The sequence below is a fragment of the Solanum tuberosum genome, unplaced genomic scaffold (assembly GCF_000226075.1).
Source record: "Solanum tuberosum cultivar DM 1-3 516 R44 unplaced genomic scaffold, SolTub_3.0 scf00174, whole genome shotgun sequence".
Classification (NCBI taxonomy): Eukaryota; Viridiplantae; Streptophyta; class Magnoliopsida; order Solanales; family Solanaceae; genus Solanum; species Solanum tuberosum.
In genome coordinates, this window is record NW_006239103.1 from 5,088 (window position 1) to 23,719 (window position 18,632).

Consider the following 18,632-nt stretch of genomic DNA (forward strand, 5'->3'; position numbering starts at 1 on the left):
TAGTCAGAATTTGTATATTTGTTTCTTACTTACTTGAGACATAAGCCACCAATTTTATTTTATTTTTAAAAGATAATATTATGCTCTTTGGACATATGACATACTTTTGTTATGACTTTTACGATATAACTTGTGGAATATTATGATACAAATATATAAATTTATAGCTAGATATCGGTGTAGTCACATAGAACATAAAGAGGCAAAACATCAAGAGTCTAAAAATGCAGAATTTTCTGCACAGAGGATGAGTAAGGTTTCTCTTTGAAGAGTTTCAAGTTTAGTTATAACTTTTGTCAAGTAGAGTAGCATCACTCACAAACTTTTCAAATTAGTATATGCAGAGGCTAAAATGAGTTGACTACATAGCCAAAATGGACTGCTTACTGTTTTACTTTTGAACAAACTGAATGTTGATCGCCTTCCTGAAGGTGTGTTCTTCGACTTGGATCACCTTTCACTAGCCTTGCTCTTGCTCGAGGATCAAGTTTCCCATCATCCGTCTCTTTTGAGCCCTTATTTCCACATGTATGATGTGAATCTTGAATTGATTTTGGAAAAGTTTTGCACTTGATATGATGTCTGTTCTGACATGAATTGTGATTCTTCAAGTCTGAAACTACTTCTGCTTTCGCCTTGCTCCTCATGCTTATCATTTGATCATTAACTGTAAATAAATATACAATACTTTCAGCAAGAAATACACCATGTATAGTGTGTTCTATCTTTGTAACCCGCACAACAGTTCTAAATTTACAAGAGGCACTGTATTCGATGAAACACATGAACAAGTTTCACAAAATAGTGCAGAATCAAGAATTAACTTTTGAAAATGTATCAGCAACATTCCTGTTTCTCGTCTAAACAAATTTGTCAGATGCGTTGGTATGCCCATTCTGATCTGAGAATAATCAGATCACCCGTGCTTAATCAAATACAGCAAACTTCCCATGATGTCTCACTGACAACCAGTACCTAAATGTGGATTATGTGCATAGCAGAAGTATATATCCTATGCACAAGGGAACTACGCGAGGGTATGATTTGGCATGTTAGTGCAGAGTCACTCACAATGAAGACGAAGCTATTCTACATACCTATTATGGGTTTCCTTCTCTTATACGCAGCCACATTAACTGGCCCCAAATTAACAAGATTAAAGTATCAGAAAAGAAACTGTGCAAAGACAGGACATGTAATATTTACATGTTAATGTCAACAATAAGCACAAAAAATGCTATTAAATCATTGTTCCTCAAGTGAATTTTCAGGTTTCTTCCATCACACTTCGTTCATGAAAAAATATGGTTTTGCTATACCATTCAGTATGTAGGAGTCCAAGTTTGTGTTACCCCAAGAAGGAATTAATTCTACAATGCGAAGTTCGTTATGGATTACCAGGGCTTGATAAGACTGCACGTGGTCGAGGGACTGAAGTGGCCCTTGTATTTGTTTTGCTTCCACCAAAAATGGTTTGGTTATTTTCCTTCGTTCTCCCTGCCAATCAACCGAGTGAAAGTCAATCCACTTGCAAAGTGAGTGGTAACAAAAAGTTGTTAAAGAAGTATGTAACCTCTCGATGATGGAAGCCCATGTCTGTCTGGGCTTAAGATACATGCCCGGGGTATCCTCACAACTGATGTAGGAGAATCATCTTTATACACCATCAGAAAGAAGCAAAGGAGAAAAGAAAACAGCAAGGAACTAGTCAGACACTATCAGAGCTGAGAACAAATAAAAAGATGGATGAAAGGCAATGACGTATTGATGGAAACAGTCAAATACTACAATAGTATGGTTGAAGTTATTGCTGGATGTTAGTATGCAAACTCCCATATTTTGCTTAAATCCAACCATCGATTCTCAGCATCATGGTTTTGGAAATGGTGTACTGTGAATAAAACCAATAATCAAAGACTTCAACGAGCACTATGCAATACAACAAAATGTGACAATTAAGAAAGAACTACAGGGATTTGGAGACTTCAAGAAACCAGTCGCATAGTCACGAGATACAAGTGGATATGCATCTACTAAAGCTAACCTAGCTTATCCACTATACATATAGAAAGCTGCACTATTGGTGGTAAGCCTAAAACTTTTGAATAGGATCATCAAACACTAGAGAGTACTTGAAGGATTTCCAATCCAGCGCGACGCTGGGATTCTGCTCAAAATAGATGAGGTCCAGGAACAGCAAACACAAAATGGAAATGCTCTAATGTCAGGATTATTTACAAGTAGCAAACCCTTGGGAGGTGAAAGAGAATATGATGTTGTGCACTATTCATTTTGCTTGCATCAGTACATTACAATAAAATCCACATATAAAGTGTGTCCTGTTTAAGGAAAGCAAGAAGATAAGCAAAAGAAAAATATTACTAATATAACTAAGTGAACTATAATTAGTTAGACAAATTGTGTAGAACAATCTACGTTCAAAACAATGGTGCCATGTTGATATCCCTTTACAAGGAAAAATTAAAGCAAAAATGATCCTTTACATTCATATCTACTCAAAAATCAAAGCCTGCTAAATTCAACTACACCTAAATCCCAAAGATGATGTTGGCTATATAAACTTCTACATCCATTTCACTTAGTTTCATCCCAATATTGACAAATAACTTGTCTTTTAAGGGAAAATGAAATTTCTCCATCATTAGAGGTTCTCAAAACCTCACATTTGTCCCTATACTGACATACAAATCTAAATGGCAAAAAGTTCTATTATCCAGAAGGCTTGCTATTGGACTAAAGCCATAGAAAGATATGATTCTTATCAAGATCCCTCATTTACAAATAAGTTCCCCTAATCTAGCATGATAAAGAGCAACCCAAAACTAGTCAATCACAAAAAAGAAAAAAAACACACAAGTTAATTGCATGATTGATTATAAAGAATCAACCAAAAGATCAAGTTATGTTGGGATGATTTCTGAGATGATCACTCAACTAATAGTTATCATCTCGGAAAATCACCTTTCTTCTTGATTCCAACTTTCTTCAACAAAGCTACTAACTTTATGAGATAACAACTATACTCAGCTATATTAGCAAATATAAAAGATCATACAAGTATGTAAGATGGGATTCCTCACAAACAAAAGTGTACCTGAAGAAGAGAAATCACTTATGGAAAGGGATTCAAAAGCCTTCAAAGATGGCAAAGACTGATAAGCGTACTGATCATCTTCTTCTTTCTGTACCCTCACCTTAACCCTTGGATACACTTACAAAATTCAAAGAATAAACAAAATCAAAATACCCTTTTCAGCAAAGGCACCAAAGTCAGAATCCAATATACTCATAAGATTAAAGAAACCATAAAAAACCAAAATTGAAACCTACTTGTCTTTTAACTTGCAGAAGCTATCAAGAGTCAACCAGCTATCTCTGTCCCTGAAAAATGAAAACCCATATCAGCAAATAAGATCAAAACAGCAAAATCATAATCATATACAAAAAAAGATCAAGAAATCACAAAACCCAAAAAGCCCACCTGAGTTCTAACTTAGAATATGCTTCAGAACTTTACAAATAGCTCAAAACTCTCCTCCTCCAGCTGTTTGGCTTTAGATATCTTTAAAAAGGTGAAATCTTTGGTAATGAAAGTGACAAAAAGGAGTGGAAACCTGTGAATATTCAACCAAAAACTATGAGTGATTCTTGAAAATGGAAAACAAATCATTAAAAGGGGTTGCTTTCTTTTTCTATTTAAGTATAGATTAAGATTTTTTGTGGGGTTTATACTTGTATTATACAAGAGGTCAAAGGGGCAAATTGAGGGGACTATATAGAAAGAGTCCTTTTTTGAAGCACTTTCGGCAAAGTTGACAGAATCTGATGCTTTTTACAAGCATGTACGGTAGGTAATGGAAGAAAGATCATATGGTCAACTAATTGCAGGTTGCTTTCAAGTTTCAATTTTCAGTTTTGTGTCTGTCTCTATTTATTGGTTCTTTACGCAATGTAACGTGCCAAATAGAGGTGTCAATAAAGTAGGACCAAGTGAAGTGTATCGAGAACAAGAATGATAAAGTATTGGTAGAAGAGGTGTTGGGAGAGTTAGAGCATTTCGAGAGTTAGAGCGATTTTGAGTATTGTAGGTGTATAAAAGTTGTATTGCGGACGTTGATTAGGCTATGGAAAAAATAAACAAGTCCGACTAGATTTTGGTGAATTTTGAAAGAAAAGAAAAGAAGTAGGTATGGAGGGGTTGATTGGGTTATTTTAATGTTATATATAGGACGACTTGGATGCTAAAAAGAGGAGAAGTGGAGTACAATGATTTCTGTTGTGCGAGAATAAGTGTGATGTTCAAAATTGTAATAATTATAAAAGTATTAATCTACTAAGTCATACTATGAAAGTTTGGGACGGGGTGGTCAAGATGAGGATGGGAAAGGATGGATCAATTCGAATTCATATTGACGTGATCAATTACAAAAATCATTCTTATCGTAAGGAGATTATTGGAATAGTATAGGGATAAGATGAGAGACTTACACATGTTTATTAACTTAGAAAAAGTGTACTAAAAAGTTCATAAGGAGGTCATTTGGAGATGTTTGCAGTCTAAAAACTTACACACACACATATATATATTTATATATATATATATATATATATATATATATATGATGGAGTTAGGATTCGGGTTAGGATAGTCAGAGGTTACTCAAACTACTTTTCAATCATGATGAGATTGCGTCAGAGGTCAATCCTTAGCCCGTTCAAATTTTACCTTAGTGATAGATGAAATTGACACGACATATTCAAGAAAAGGGGTCGTGATGTATGTTATTCGTAGATGACATAGTTTTGATTGACAAGATACGTTGTGGAATTAATGATAGGCTAGAGTTGGGAGACATACTCCCAAAGTCTAGATAAAAAATTGATTGATAGTTTAGATAGGAAATTCGTACAACTGATAGTTCAAATACGAAACTCACAAAAACATGATACTATAGATGTGTTATTCACCATTCGTTCTAAATATAAAACAGAATAGATCGGGACCCCCTTAAACTTGACGATTATATTTAATGTTGGTTAAATATCCTCTATATAAAACATTAATATATTTTCCACGTAGGATTTATAACAATCTCAAATTAATTTATATTTCCATTTATCGTTATAATATAGTATAGTTTGCGTTGACTAATATTGAGGTAGTAGGTAGCATCTATCTCTTTTAGGGTTCCATCGCTCACACACACTCTTCACTCTCCGGTAGATCTCCAAATTCTCCGACGGAAAAGGTTAGTACTTTCTATTCGTATTATCTTTGTCAAAACTGAATCTTCATTGTTGTGAAAGTTAATTTTTGCTTGAGAACTTGACTCATCGTCTCATTTTCAAATTCAGTTCAGGTAATTTATGGGTTAATTTAGCATATGTATCACTGAACTGCCGGAAATTTGACTTTCCGATGAGTTAATCTAAATGCTTATGATTCAGTATTAGGAGAAAACCGAAGCAAAAAAAATGAAAGTATATGCTTTAGGTGAAACGTATATCTATGTCTGTAGAGAAGGTGAGAAGGGACGAAGAGTAATTGATCAAATTCGCGGACATTATTATGAAGAACCGCTCTATTTTGGCTTAAAAGCTCCTGAACTGCTCTAAATTATAGTTAATTGAGTGATTTTAACTATACAAGAAATAGTATTGTGATTTTTTTGATATATACTGTGTAAAGTTTAGTGACTATGTGTGAAATTAACTCCAGTAATTTGTTTTTGCCCTCGTGTATGATATAGCTTTGGCATTGGATTTCTTGGGAAATTACATATGATTGGTGTATTGTTTTGTTTTGAGGAATGGTTGGGGAGCTGGATTTGTGTATGTTAATGGATATTTTGATTGGAAACTGTAATGGTTTGGTGAATTTACAACTCTATTAATCGCTGTCTCGTTGTTTTTTGAATTTTGTAAAAGAAAAGCATAAAAGTGGGATGAGTGATATGAGTTTGTTAAAACATCTTTGCCTTTTTTCTCGTTTAATTTTCTCAGTTTATTCATTTGGATGCTTGAAGTTGGAATTTGGGTGCCCTGATGCAAATGATTCGTGTGCGTACCAGAATGGCTCTTTCTGCTTGTGCGATGTTACATCGTTCCTCAATTTCAGGTCCTGTGCGACTGATGACGACAGCCACACAAAGTATTGCTGCTAAGCTGAGCAGCTCTGGATTGTTGCGGAGTCAGGCTCTTATTGGAGGGAAATGGGTTGATGCATATGATGGGAAGACTATAAAGGTCCACAATCCTGCAACAGGGGAGGTAATAACAGATGTGCCATGCATGGGCGGGAGGGAGACGAATGATGCAATTTCTTCTGCCTATGATGCATTTAGTTCATGGAGCAAACTTACTGCCGCTGAAAGGAGCAAATATTTAAGGAAGTGGTATGATTTGATAATGGCCCATAAAGAAGAACTTGGACAGCTTATGACACTAGAGCAAGGGAAGCCTCTGAAAGAGGCCATTGGTGAAGTTAGTTATGGGGCTGGTTTTATTGAGTTCTCCGCTGAAGAGGGTAAGCGTATATATGGTGACATCATTCCATCACCATTAGCAGATAGGCGGTTATTTGTTTTAAAGCAACCAGTTGGTGTTGTTGGTGCAATTACTCCGTGGAATTTTCCCCTGGCTATGATTACCCGAAAAGTTGGCCCTGCTCTTGCTTGTGGTTGTACAGTGGTGATAAAACCATCTGAACTCACACCCTTGACTGCTTTAGCAGCAGCTGAACTCTCCATTCAAGCTGGAATACCACCGGGCGTAGTGAATGTTGTTATGGGAAATGCACCTGCTATTGGAGACGCACTGCTTGCAAGCCCACAGGTAAGAAAAATTACATTCACAGGTTCAACCAAGGTTGGGAAAAAATTGATGGAAGGTGCTGCTGCCACCGTCAAAAAGGTATCTCTTGAGCTAGGCGGTAATGCACCTTGCATCATCTTTGATGACGCAGATCTTGAAGTAGCTTTAAAAGGAGCTCTGGCAACAAAGTTCCGTAACACCGGACAAACATGTGTATGCGCGAACAGAATACTTGTGCAAGAAGGGATATATGATAAATTCGCAAATGCTTTTGCAAAAGCTGTCCAAAACATGAAAGTTGGAGATGGTTTCACTGAAGGTGTGGAGCAAGGCCCTCTAATCAATGAAGCAGCAGTACAGAAGGTTGAGTCTTTTGTAGAAGAAGCTACTTCAAAGGGAGCCAAAGTCCTCGTTGGTGGGAAGAGACACAGCCTTGGCATGACTTTCTACGAGCCTACAGTCGTAACTGGAGTTAACAGTGAGATGCTCTTGGCGAAAGAGGAAGTATTTGGGCCAGTCGCCCCTCTTTTGAAGTTCAAAACAGACGAAGAAGCAATCCAAATGGCTAACGACACCAATGCTGGTTTAGCTGCTTACATATTCTCAACAAACATTAAAAGAGCTTGGCGTGTTACTGAAGCTCTCGAATATGGAATTGTCGGAGTTAATGAAGGACTAGTTTCAACCGAGGTAGCTCCATTCGGAGGCGTGAAACAATCAGGTCTTGGCCGCGAAGGTTCTAAATACGGGATGGATGAATATTTAGAGATGAAATATGTGTGCTTGGGAAGTATGAGCTAAATCACCTATGTAATTTTTTTTTCTCACTAATAAGAGACACAATGGTGCCAGTCTCATTTTGGGTTTAATGCAGTTTTCACGTCTTTATGAATGAACACATTTTTAGTGTCTTTATTGCCTCTCTTCTTTTCAATTGCTCTATTTTTTCCTGTTATCAATTCCTTTCTTATAGCTGATTAAATAAATTCCATATATTTACACTTTGACGACTGATACGGTGCTCTATACTACCACCGAGCTAAATACTTGGATAGACCGTAGTTAAATTTTTATTTTTTTTGGTTTTCCACCTAGTGTCCAGTACTCACGTAGGACCGATACTCATATAGGAGCTTGGCTAAATCCTAATTGCACCATGAAGTCCCACATTGGACCAATACTCACATAGGAGCCGGGCTAAATCCGAATTGCGCCGGAAAGTCCTACATTGCATAAAGCGCTTCGGCTTGTGCCGGAAAGTCTCATGCTCTGAATTGTGCTGGAAAGTCTCATATTGGGGGTAAAACACTTACTAATAAAGATGCTCTATACTACCACCGAGCTCCGGATTGTGGTGGAAAGTCTCACATGGGGTAAGCGCTTCCTAATAAGATGCTCTATACTACCACCGAGCTCCGGATTGTGGTGGAAAGTCTCACATGGGGTAAGCGCTTCCTAATAAGATGCTCTATACTACCACCGAGCTCCGGATTGTGGTGGAAAGTCTCACATGGGGTAAGCGCTTCCTAATAAGATGCTCTATACTACCACCGAGCTCCGGATTGTGGTGGAAAGTCTCACATGGGGTAAGCGCTTCCTAATAAGATGCTCTATACTACCACCGAGCTCCGGATTGTGGTGGAAAGTCTCACATGGGGTAAAGCGCTTCCTAATAAAGATGCTCTATACTACCACCGAGCTCCGGATTGTGCTGGAAAGTCTCACATGGGATAAAGTGCTTCCTAATAAAGATGCTTTATACTACCACCGAGCTAAATACTTGATAGGCAGGAGTTAATTTTTTTTTTTGATTGTTCACCTAGTGTCCGGTACTCATATAGGAGTCCGACTAAATCCAGATTATGTCGAAAAGTTCCACATTGGAGGTAAAACGCACCAAATTAGTCTGGAAGTCTCTCATTGGGATAAAACGCCTCCTAATAAAGGTAGCTTTGTACCTATACTAGGACAATAGTTAAAGAGCCCAACTAAATCTTGATTAGGCTAAAAAGTTTCACATTAAAGGTAAAATGCTCTAAATTAACTGGAAAATCTACATGATATAAAATGCTTTTTAATAAAGGCAACTCTTACAAGGTCGTAGTTAAATTACATTTGAACATTTTTCGGGTATACATGACCCTTAAAAAAGACCCGAAACTTCCATAGAGAGGGGTTTAGAGAGGGTTTTTGGTGGAAATGTTGAAGTTAACCAAACGGAATTTGGCATGGCAGCAGCTGAGACGATTATCAACGGCGATTCGACAAACTGCAGAAGATGAAGGCGACTGGTTTTATTCATCGGAATGGTGGGGCACAACCTCCGGTGGTGGCGACACAGTTTTCCGATCAATTTCCGATAAGGGAAACGGCGTCGTTTCTGTCGTAGCTTACCCTTCTTCCAAACCAGTTCAGTCTTTCTTTCTCTCCCTTCTTCCGATTGAGATGTTGTTTTTGTTTTTGTTATTGGATGTGAATATTTCCACTAAAAGTGATTTTTTTATGATAGGAAAATTGTTATTGGGGAAAAACAGAGAATTGGCTTCAGAAGAGGTATGAAAAGATGTATCCAGAACATGAACAGGAAGGGGATTTCAGGATTCTTGGTTATCAATGGCGGAATCTTCACTTTAATGAGGAGACTCGTCAAAGCACTGTTAAAATAATGGCTGCTTATAGGGATTCAAATCCTGGTTCTATTTACTTGATGCAGCAGGCAGAGTGTCTCGCTGTACCATGTATGTATCACGTTATTATTATCTGTCTTGCAGCTCTTATGCAGTCATATAATCATGTAAATAGAACATATGAACAAGTCATGCTCTAACAATAAAAATGGGATGAATGGTACTATTGTTGCCTTGGTTCTTTTCAATAGCTGGTTGATTCTCTTAAATATGTACATTTGTTCCTAGTTTTGCATTTGGTTCTTGAGTTGGTTGGTCGTCGTTATCAAGTATTAATTTTGCTGTTTTACTATGAACAAGGTCATGAAGAATTACTCATTAAGGGGAACATACAAGTCGCTCAGTGTATATAGCTACCTTTTTTCTTTCTTGAACCAGTTCCTTTTCATGGTTTCTCTCTTCATGTGCAATTTTTGTTTATTGTCACACTGAAGAAAGATGAAAGTAAAGAACCTTCACTAAAAGGCAATTATTTACTTAACTTATAAAAAAACTGACATTCGAAGGATCTCTCTGATAAATTACCATATTGGAGGTGAGAGAAATACTAATTCTCAGTCTGCTGATTATTAGTCACTTAGTTTTCAGTTTTTTGCTGAAATATTTTACCAAAGGAATGGATTTTGAGTTTCTTCATGTTCCTCGACCTCCATAATATCTCCGTCAGCTAGCAGACTTCAGGTTTCAACACTAAAAAGCTTCTTTTGTCTTTCACTTGCATTTTGGTTTCAATAGAAGAACATATTACAAATACAATGATTTCATTCCATGTGCAAGAAAACATATTAAAATTGATTATGCCACAAATGAGGAAAAGGGATACTTCTATACAATATTAATGATTCATGTCAGGAATATTGTGCACCAAACCTCAAATATGTACATCATGACAAAATTGTTTTTTTTTGCCTCAGGTCTTCTGTAAGAAATGATGCACATGATAAATTTCCTAAGCATTTTCTCTTTAAAATGTTGTTTTGATAAGAAAAAGATGTGGCAATTTAATACAGAATTTATGGATGTTGAAGGTCCAGTGTAGTTTGTTTTACAAGATCCTTTCTGTCATGACCTTAGAGTAAATAGTGCTTATACAGTATTTTAGTTATTGGAAGTTAAGGTGTCGTACTTATGCCAGTTCTCCTCAATGATGATCATACTTTCACATTTTTAATGTTGCATCTTTTCATATTTTCTCTACAGATGTAAAGAGCATGGTCTCTGCTGGGTTGGCTACCATTGCATCTTGTAAATTCGATCTTGAAAGTGCAGTTTGTGGGAGAAAACCAATGAAAATTTTATGCATTGGGCATGGCGGAGGAAGCATACCGTTATTTTTGGCAAGTAAAATCCAAGGTTCGAACTGAATGCTGTTTTTCCTGGCTTTGCTGCTCTTTAAGTCTCTGAATTTGAGCATTCTTTTGGTGGCGTTGTGTCATTTGACAAAGTGTGAACGGGAAATTATTATCCAATCCTTCTTATCACTGGATGTGATATTAAAGACACATACTTTCTCCCTTTGATGTAAAATCTCGTCTTGAACGTAAGTTTTGGGGAAGATAATCTGACATGAGATGATGCAGGAAACTCAAGATTATGTATTTCTTCTACTATAGTTGATATCCTCTGAACTGACTCAAATACAATATTGACTGAATTCTTTCAAGTTTCTGAAGGAGTTTTCATTTTTCTAGTAGAATATGTACAGGATGCGAGGTCTGCTGGAAGAATAAATGATAAAAATGAGTGCCTTTTAAATTGAATAGACTTGGTTGTGGTCTGGTATCATACAGAAAATTCATTCCTGTTTGCTTGGATCACAATTACAAGGGGCTTCAATGATGAAGGGTTGCTTGTGTATCAGACCACAAATTCATGCCTGTAGTTCTTGTTTGGTTCACATAGATGGGGTAAATTTGGATAGACTTTGTTCATGATATTAGAATTTGAAGCACTGCTACTCCAAATATTACACTGAAGCGCTCTCATCTTTTTGGATACGGTTGTAAAATGAACACCTTTGATAGCTTGTATTCTTGCATTGCATACCTCCCACTCAGTGTTTCCTTTCTATCCACTTGGATATATTTATGAATTTCGGTAAAGATTTAGTCATAGTACTTCTGTCCAACACTTTCTTGGAGAAAAGGTATGAATATCAGATTACCTAGAATTGGAACTACTTTGTTCTCTGCTTTTTAAATCCCTTCCAATGGCATTGCAACTTTAATTTCTAGTTTGACAGACTTGGCACTTGTTCCGAAACTAACTGTTGCTTGTCTTAATTTGATGTACTAATTTGCGAAATGTCTGTTTTGGAATTAACCTCTGCGATGTATCAGGTGCTGAAGTGCACATAGCTGAAATCGACCCTGTGGTAATCTCAGCCTCAGTCCAAGCAATGGGGTTCCCATCGTACTCAGTTATGACCCAATCTGGTAGCCGTGCACACTCACCTCCTGATCCTATCCAAGAAGTTCAATGGAAAGGCATTCATGAGAGGATTCAATTACACGAATCAGATGCTGAGAAGTTTCTCCTCGAGAACAAAAATCTTTATGATCTTGTTTTCGTCGACGCATATGATGGGGAAGATATCTTTCCTCACGCCCTGTGGGATCCACACTCTCCATTCCTCAATGCTCTCGCAGACCAACTTCACCCCGAGCATGGAACTGTTGTCGTAAACCTTCACTCAGATGTAGACTTCAGGGATGATGATTTCATTGCACCTGGTTCTCACCTTTTGCCAATGGGAAAGTATATTTCGAAAGTGTGCCGATCATATAAAGAAGCTCTGTTAGGGAGTAAGAGTTCCTATAATGGTCTGGCTTATGTCGTTTCTGTGCCTTGGGTATGTAATACATCTCTTGTTGTGAGCAGAGGTTTAGAGAAATCTAATAGAGATATGGTTATGAGGAATATCATCTCTAAATCCCTAGTTGTTGAGAATATTCTTGACTTGCCATTTTCTTGTATGCAATATCTGAAAAGAGGTTTTACTCTGGTGAATTAATATGAATTGAAGTGTTTTGCCTTCACTTCAAAGACATTATATTAGTTGAGGTGTACACAAGTTGATTAAAACATCACTGTTGTTAATAGTGTACTTCTTGAATATGGGATGATATGAACCTACTTGCGATATATTTGACCACCAGGTACGCTTTGAGAAAGACAATATTTGATGTCTTGATCTCTTTGTAAATATTTCAAGTTTATGAGACATTAGAAATAACAAGGAGTATTCAAACTTAGTACTTCATTGACAACATAAATCTTGATTACATTTGATTAATCAAGATTCTTTTCTACTATAAACAAGTAGAATAATGGTACATGACTTTCTAATTAGGTGCATTCTCTTGTTGAACATTCATTGAAGCAGCTTCCTATTAGCTCCTTATCTAGAAAAAGTCAAAATTGTTAAAAATAAGTCATAAACTTGGCTTATTGAGACAAACATAGAGAGGGGGGTCATAGGGGTGACAAAATTAACTCATGAAAATATAACTTGTTCAATCGCCTTAAAGTTGAGTAGGTTATCAACTTACATATTTATTATTAAGGAAATCTTATCAATTTAGTAGAAGTAAGATCTGCGTACACATTTTATCTTTTCAAACAACACTTATGAAATGGTACTGATTCTATCTTTTCAAACCCCACTTATGAAATTATACTGAGTATGTTGCTGATTTGTTGTCATTGAGAAGTCTCGTCAATATATTTTAAAAGTACTTTTTTTGTTTAAATGTTATATGCAATATTAGGTGCTTACAAAAAATTAATAAATAAATAAATTAAAATTAAATAAGAATTTGATAGGTTAGGCCATGACTCGTTTTTAGTCCATTTCAGTCAAACTCATTTCAGTTTAAGTACCTTTTCAACTATTTTGATCAGCTTAAATTCAATCCAACCGATCCATTTGACACCCCTAGACTTAACTCATTGGGAGGGGATTGTTAAATTAACAAAAAAAGATGAAAAGAAGTATACCTTGTTTAAACTTGTAGCAATGTTGAATTAAGCAAACAAGTTTACAATTGAATTCTTTGGAAGAAATAGAATGTGGACAATTCTTTATACAAATGTCTGAGCAAATAGGATTGAAGAGACAAGCAAGTCTACACTTCCATTCACAAGACAATTTTTCCACATCATTAGCATTATTATTTGCTACAAAAATCATAATAATAATGAAAAGTCTCACTATTAAAACCTTTGTGAAATTCATTGTATGTAGTTTTTTAGACTTGAAGTTGGATGGTAGACTTTTAGGTACTGCTATTTATAACTAAAAATATTTAGTCAAACAAAATAAATGCACTACAATTTGATAATCAAAGTTACATTACTCCATCCGTTTCAAAAAAACGTGTCACAGACTCAGAGTTATATCCTTTTAAGAGCCAAATCATATGAATTTTACTCCATACGTTCACTTTTACTTGTCACTTATTTCTAAACAAATTTTCAATTTTACTTGTCACTTTTGACCTATCAAGAAAAGCCAATAATTTTCTTTCCATATTTTACCCTCAACATTAAATATTTATTTTCCAAGACATCATTTAATAAGAATGACTTGATAAATTACTTATATCAATAATTATTTTCTCAATGGATATGTCAAGTCAAATTGTGACGAGTAAAAATGAACAGAGGGAGTAAGATGTATAATTTTTTATCATGTTGATATGAGAAGGTTGTTATTATAGTAATTGTTGTACATACAGTTTTTAAATTTCTAAAATTTTAATTTTAGATTATTGAATTAATCTAATCTACCTTAGCTCTAACAAGTAATTAAACCGACTTTTGAAAAGTGAAACATTGACAACTAGTTTGAAAAAAATATACTAATTCCTTAATAGAAATTGGGTATTTAAAATTTTTTTTGGGTAATATTGTTATTAGGAGATAACAAAAAGATGATAAAGGTAATATTGTACTTCATTAAAAACACAAATCTTGATTACATTTGATTCATTAAGAATCTTTTCTAGTTTACTTTTACTAATCAAGAAATAACATAAGAGTACATCTTTTTTTTTAACTAACCACAATTTTTTGCTAAACATTCCTTCCTGCAAATGTCCATTTGCTCATCATCTAGATTAAAAAAATGTAAAATCGTCATAAATATAACTTATTTAAACAAAAACATATAGATAGAGATAATAAAATTAACCTATATACAAATCCGATATATCAAATGCCATTAAACTTGAAATTATCGAATAAAAATATATATAAAAAATATAAAATATACCTTCTTTAAATTCGGAGCAGCGTTCAATTGAACCATCCACTTATTACAATCCACCAAGCATTGTGCTAGGCAAGGACGACTGTCCATACATGCACGTTGACAAAAAACCATACAAGAAACTATTGACTTATTACCAATAACATTACTATTTGCAACAAAAAACATAATAAAAAGAAGTTTCAATGTTAAAATTTTTGTGAAATTCATATTTTTTTTTCTTATGATATATGTATTTTTTTTAGACTTTTGAATATGGATGAATGATAGATGTGAAAGTAATGCATACTATTTATAACCAAAGATTTTAGTTGAATTTAAGACAAGTTGCAATATAATTTAATGGTAAAATTATATTATACCCAAATAATTAAATAGAGTTGAATTTGATAATAAATGTTAGACTACAAAAGTAAATGTAGTACAATCTACATACTTAATTTGTTTAAAACGTTTTGAATGTTATATTATATATGCACTCTCTAATAGTGATTTTTTATAAAATTATGCTTATTTGAGATATTGAAATCATAAATATTTATTTATAAAAGAATTAAAAAAACATGTGATTAATACCTTAGGATATTCTGATATCTTAATGAAAAAAAACTTGAGAAATTGGATTTCTTAGTAGTAATGATTTTAAACTATATATCATTAATACAAATGACTATTTTAAACTATTTATCATCAATACAAAATGATAACAAAATTGACCACTAATGCAAATGCTAGCAAGATTTGACTGGATTTTGTGATATTTACTTTTTGGAGTTTTAGGTGACAACCATAAGTGCTACGTAAGTAAGTGTTATATGACACAAAGTTATCCGTGTGGGTCTTACATAGGAAGAAAGTTAGTATTTAATGGAGTATTCTAGAGCTATGTGAAGTATTTCCTTGTAGCTTTTTAGAATACCATAGATTTACATGAAAAGTCCTTCGAATATTCTAATTGTATAGAGTATTCTAAAAAATCGGCTTATTTGTAAATATGTACGAATTTATGTAATCATTATTATTTAATTATTAGATCCTGAGTTAAGAGTATAAATAGAGGGACATTCATCAAATAAAATTCAATCAAAGTTCTCCACAACACAATTCTTATTAGCAGTCCTCTTGTGTTCTTTGTACCATTCTCTTAGCAATTTCTAAAGTTTTATGCTGACTTGACACAGTAAGACGGTGAACAAGTTGTGTAAGAACGAGTTGTCAAGTATCGCATGTGTGTTTAGTAAAAGATTAAGGACATGGCATTTATGATCATTAAAAGTTTTTTCTTTTGCTTTTTCTAATCAAAGTTATGTTTGCACTTAACTTTCAATATGTACCTTAAAATATTACTGACTCCTAAAAAAAAGATATTATACACTTTACCTTAAAATAGAGTTTGTAATGCGCAAATTTAAATTTAGTCAAATTTCAATATGAATGTCAAATACCTTTTTGGAAAACACCCCATCCCACACATGCTTAAAAGACCATCCAAATTTTTAACTCTATTTTAATTATTATTTTTGTTAGGTGTCTGATATTCTCTTTGAGTTTCTCACGGATTTTAATTATCGTCGTAACTATTGATGTTGATATTGTTACTTTGGTGGCACATACAATTTGATGGGAAGCATTTCAGGGGATCCCATATTTTAAAGGTCGATCTACATCATATTCTAAGAAATCGTTTGATTTGAAATCGAGATAATAACAATTATAATTTTAGAATTAAAATCACGATTTTATAACTTAGATATTTTATGTCATCTTTACGTGAGATAAGTTATTTAGATTATAATCCTAATATTACTATCAATTTTACTAATACATCCAATCAAATATAGAATAAATTTAATTTAATTGAGATAAACCACCTAAGCTCTTGAACCAATCAACCCCTAAGCATTTAATTACATTCATTACTTTGGAATAAATTTTGTATGCACATAAAATTTCTTAGACTAAAGTAAGCTCTTGAATCAAATAACCCTTAACGCTAATTTTAAAAAAAAATAACAAAAAAAAATCTTTTAAAAAAATAAAAAAGATGGAAAATTCAAAAGTAATTTTGTACTTCATTAAAAACATAAATCTTGATTACATTTGATTCATCAAGAATCTTTTCTAGTTTACTTTTAAACTAATTGCAAATTTTTGCTGAACAATCCTTCAAGCAGCTATCCATTTGCTTATCATCTGGTAAAAAATTATTAAATCGTTACAATAAATTCGACTTATTCAAATAAAAATATACAAATAGAGATAATAAAACTAGCCTATACAAATATATAGTTTTTTTTAGACTTTTGAATATATGGATGATAGATGTGAAAGTAATGTTTTCTATTTATAACCAAAAGATTTTGGTTGAATTTAAGATAAGTTGCAATATAATTTGATGATAAAATTATATTATACCAAATTAATTAATATAGATCAATTTGATAATAAATATTATTAGACTACAAAATATGTAGTACAATCTACATATTCAATTTGTTTAAAACATTTTGATGTTATGTTATGCAATCTTAAATTTTGACCGTTGAGTAGTGATTTTTATTTAAAAATAATTATATTTATTTGAAAGTTTGTAATAAAAAATATTTATTATAAAAATCGAACTCCAAAGCATTTATCTTGTAGGACAATATCCCAAATTATTAATATTTCTTTGATTTTTTATCTAATATTCGATATTTCTATTAAAATTTGATTAATTTAAATTGATAATATATCAGATTTTATTCGAAGAAAAAATACTCCCTACCGAGTACTTGAACTTGTATAACTTTAAATTTCTTTGGCATTTTAAATACAAATATTTTTATTCAAATTTTATTTTCTCAATAAAAACAACTAAACTTTTTTGCCATACATACTGTGATCTTTTGGTGTGCGAAAATCGAACTGATCGATAGATTGAATAAAAAAAGTGTTATTAGTTTATTGTTATTGGGTTATTGAGTTAACGATTATTTAATGATTTTATAAAAAAATTATTGGGTTATCAATTCGATATTAGTTTTTTTATATTGGGTTATTGGGTTAACCGACAACCCATTAAGAATATAATAATTTACTATTTTTAGTTTTAGTCATACATAAATATTAAATAAAAAATATTAATATAATTATTATATTAGACTATAATTATAAGAACCGTACATAATTAACCCTACTTAATTCTAGCCTCTGCATTTATCCTTTAGTTTTTAGTATTACTTTAGTCTTTATTGTTGCAATTTAATCTATTTTGCTTGTTTCGATGTAGGTCTGTATCGCGTCAAATTATTAGACAAGTCATATATTTATTTTGAAAGCATTTTCTTATTAGTTAAAATCGTTAAAGACCAAAAATCGATAAATCAAAATCCAATAATAAATATCTTATTAATTTGATTATCAATTTAACATAATTAAAAATAAAAAACTGATAAACTAAATCAATAATACTTAAAATCAAACCGAACCAACCGATACACACTAAAATGGCCGCACACAGTTTTGAACCGCCAACAACAAGAATTAATATTAATATTATTTTAATAACCAATAATGCATGCCACGTGTGCCAAAATTCACACGCATACTACTCTTGGAGTGACAGTTTTAGAACACATAGTAAAGTATTTTCAGTATAATATATTTGGGACGGTGCTAGAAGCTCGGATACGAATTATATTATCTAATAGCTTTTACTCCAATAATATATTCATATTAATTTTTTTATCAAATATATATAAATATCGAAATTATAACTTAATCATTAATGATTAAAATCATTCTAAATTTTAAAAAGGAAAAATGACAAATATACCCCTAAACTATTGTAAATGGTA

The 18,632-nt window shown here is 33.3% G+C and overlaps 3 protein-coding genes across 6 annotated transcripts; 2 read left to right on the forward strand and 1 right to left on the reverse strand.

Annotated features, from left to right (window-relative positions):
• Nucleotides 1-201: 201 nt before the first annotated feature.
• LOC102597658 (uncharacterized) lies at nt 202-3,928 on the reverse strand. Of its 2 annotated transcripts, XM_015311874.1 has the most exons (7): nt 3,754-3,928; nt 3,503-3,635; nt 3,352-3,402; nt 3,116-3,232; nt 1,574-1,654; nt 1,399-1,497; nt 202-667 (listed from the first exon to the last, which is right to left on the reverse strand). In XM_015311874.1, coding segments are annotated over exons 3-7 (582 nt in total). In that variant the 5' UTR covers nt 3,353-3,402; nt 3,503-3,635; nt 3,754-3,928; the 3' UTR covers nt 202-383. The 2 variants fall into 2 exon arrangements, with proteins under 2 accessions (XP_015167360.1, XP_006354424.1); XM_006354362.2 differs by having other exon boundaries at nt 3,503-3,928.
• A 1,224-nt stretch (nt 3,929-5,152) lies between these two features.
• Nucleotides 5,153-7,749, forward strand: LOC102597977 (succinate-semialdehyde dehydrogenase, mitochondrial). Of its 3 annotated transcripts, none has more exons than XM_006354363.2 (2): nt 5,153-5,270; nt 6,025-7,749. In XM_006354363.2, the coding sequence occupies exon 2, from the start codon at nt 6,067-6,069 to the stop codon at nt 7,633-7,635; it is 1,569 nt and encodes a 522-aa protein (XP_006354425.1). In that variant the 5' UTR covers nt 5,153-5,270; nt 6,025-6,066; the 3' UTR covers nt 7,636-7,749. The 3 variants fall into 3 exon arrangements, with proteins under 3 accessions (XP_006354425.1, XP_006354427.1, XP_006354426.1); XM_006354365.2 differs by having other exon boundaries at nt 6,140-7,749; XM_006354364.2 differs by having other exon boundaries at nt 6,048-7,635.
• Nucleotides 7,750-8,944: 1,195 nt separating this feature from the next.
• LOC102598745 (uncharacterized) lies at nt 8,945-12,578 on the forward strand. The gene is made up of 4 exons (XM_006354366.2): nt 8,945-9,243; nt 9,344-9,572; nt 10,722-10,874; nt 11,861-12,578. The coding sequence occupies exons 1-4, from the start codon at nt 9,034-9,036 to the stop codon at nt 12,532-12,534; spliced, it is 1,266 nt and encodes a 421-aa protein (XP_006354428.1). The 5' UTR covers nt 8,945-9,033; the 3' UTR covers nt 12,535-12,578.
• The last annotated feature ends 6,054 nt before the right edge of the window (nt 12,579-18,632 follow it).